The 1,149-nt window shown below is 46.9% G+C and overlaps 1 protein-coding gene across 1 annotated transcript in view; it reads right to left on the bottom strand.

Annotated features, from left to right (window-relative positions):
• Positions 1-741, bottom strand: part of LOC118745069 (GATA zinc finger domain-containing protein 7-like) — a 3,161-nt gene extending 2,420 nt beyond the window's left edge. Inside the window, exons 1-2 of the mRNA XM_036478605.1 lie at positions 737-741; positions 11-360 (exon numbers count right to left, since the gene is read on the bottom strand). Coding sequence (XP_036334498.1) covers positions 11-360; positions 737-741 — 355 coding nt within the window. The remainder of the gene's footprint in view (positions 1-10; positions 361-736) is intronic.
• Between the last annotated feature and the right edge of the window lie 408 nt (positions 742-1,149).

Genomic DNA, 1,149 nt, shown 5'->3' with positions numbered 1-1,149 from the left:
TTGTTGTTGCTATCGCGCGTCGTCGCAATAGCCGCTGCTATGGCGGCATTGCTGTCGCTCCTGTGCTGACCGCTGCTGTGGCGGTTGTTGTTGCTTGACCGCGTTGTAGCCGCTACTGAGGCGGTTGTTGTTGCTGTAGTAGCGCGCGTTGTATTTCCTTCGTCGCGCGTATTGCGCCCGCGGCTGTGGCGGTTGTTGCTGCTGTAGTCGCGCGTTGTTGTTGCTATAGTAGCGCGTGTTGTATTTCCGTCGGCGCGTTTGTACCCGCGGCTGTGGCGGTTGTTGTAGTTGTAGTCGGGCGTGGTTGTTGCTATAGTAGCGCGTGTTGTATTACCGTCGTCGCGCGTGTTGTACCCGCGGCTGTGGCGGTTGTTGGTGCTGTAGTCGCGCGTTGTTGTTGCTATCGCGCGCCGTCGCAATAGCCGCTGCTATGGCGGCGTTGTTGTCGCTCCTGTGCTGACCGCTGCTGTGGCGGTTGTTGTTGCTTGCGCGCGTTGTAGCCGCTACTGAGGCGGTTGTTGCGTAGTCCAGCGTTTTGCCCCCGCGGCTGTGGCGGTTGTTGGTGACTATTTTTGCCTCGCTGTGCCGCTGTTATAGCGGCTGCTTATGTGGCCGCCGTTGTTGTTGTTGCGATGGCAGTCCCACTTAAGAACAGACCCGAGCAGCTATAGCAAAAATAAAAACAGTTAGAGAAAGGAACAATTCTAATGGAATACAGTTTTGCTATATGTCTAACCCCATGATATAAAAATAGCAGGTAGTTTCATTTATTGACATTCGTTGTTATTGCCGACCACTTGACCAGTTTGTGACATTTAACTAAAATCATGCTCCCAGATTCACTAGTGGGAAAATTTTTTTTTTTTTTTTTTACAGAGTAAAAAAAAAACTTTAAGTTAGTGAAGTTGGATCAAAATATTAAAAGAAAATTCTTGCGCGTTTCCAAACTGCAAAAATTCGGTACATTCGGTAATGCCCTGGAACTTGTAACAGTGCTAATTTTTGGAGTTCTCGGAATTTTCTGATGGTACTGCAAAAAAAAAATATATACAAAAATATAAGCTCGAAACTAGGTATTTGTGACAAGAAGTAACCACATAAAATGGAAACTACTGCAGTCTCATTTTATAAAATTTTTGTTTATAGGAA

This window comes from Rhagoletis pomonella, unplaced genomic scaffold (genome assembly GCF_013731165.1).
Source record: "Rhagoletis pomonella isolate Grant_MI unplaced genomic scaffold, Rhpom_1.0 Rhpom_scaffold_00008, whole genome shotgun sequence".
NCBI classification, from domain to species: domain Eukaryota; kingdom Metazoa; phylum Arthropoda; class Insecta; order Diptera; family Tephritidae; genus Rhagoletis; species Rhagoletis pomonella.
This window is presented reverse-complemented; position numbering and strand designations above follow the sequence as displayed.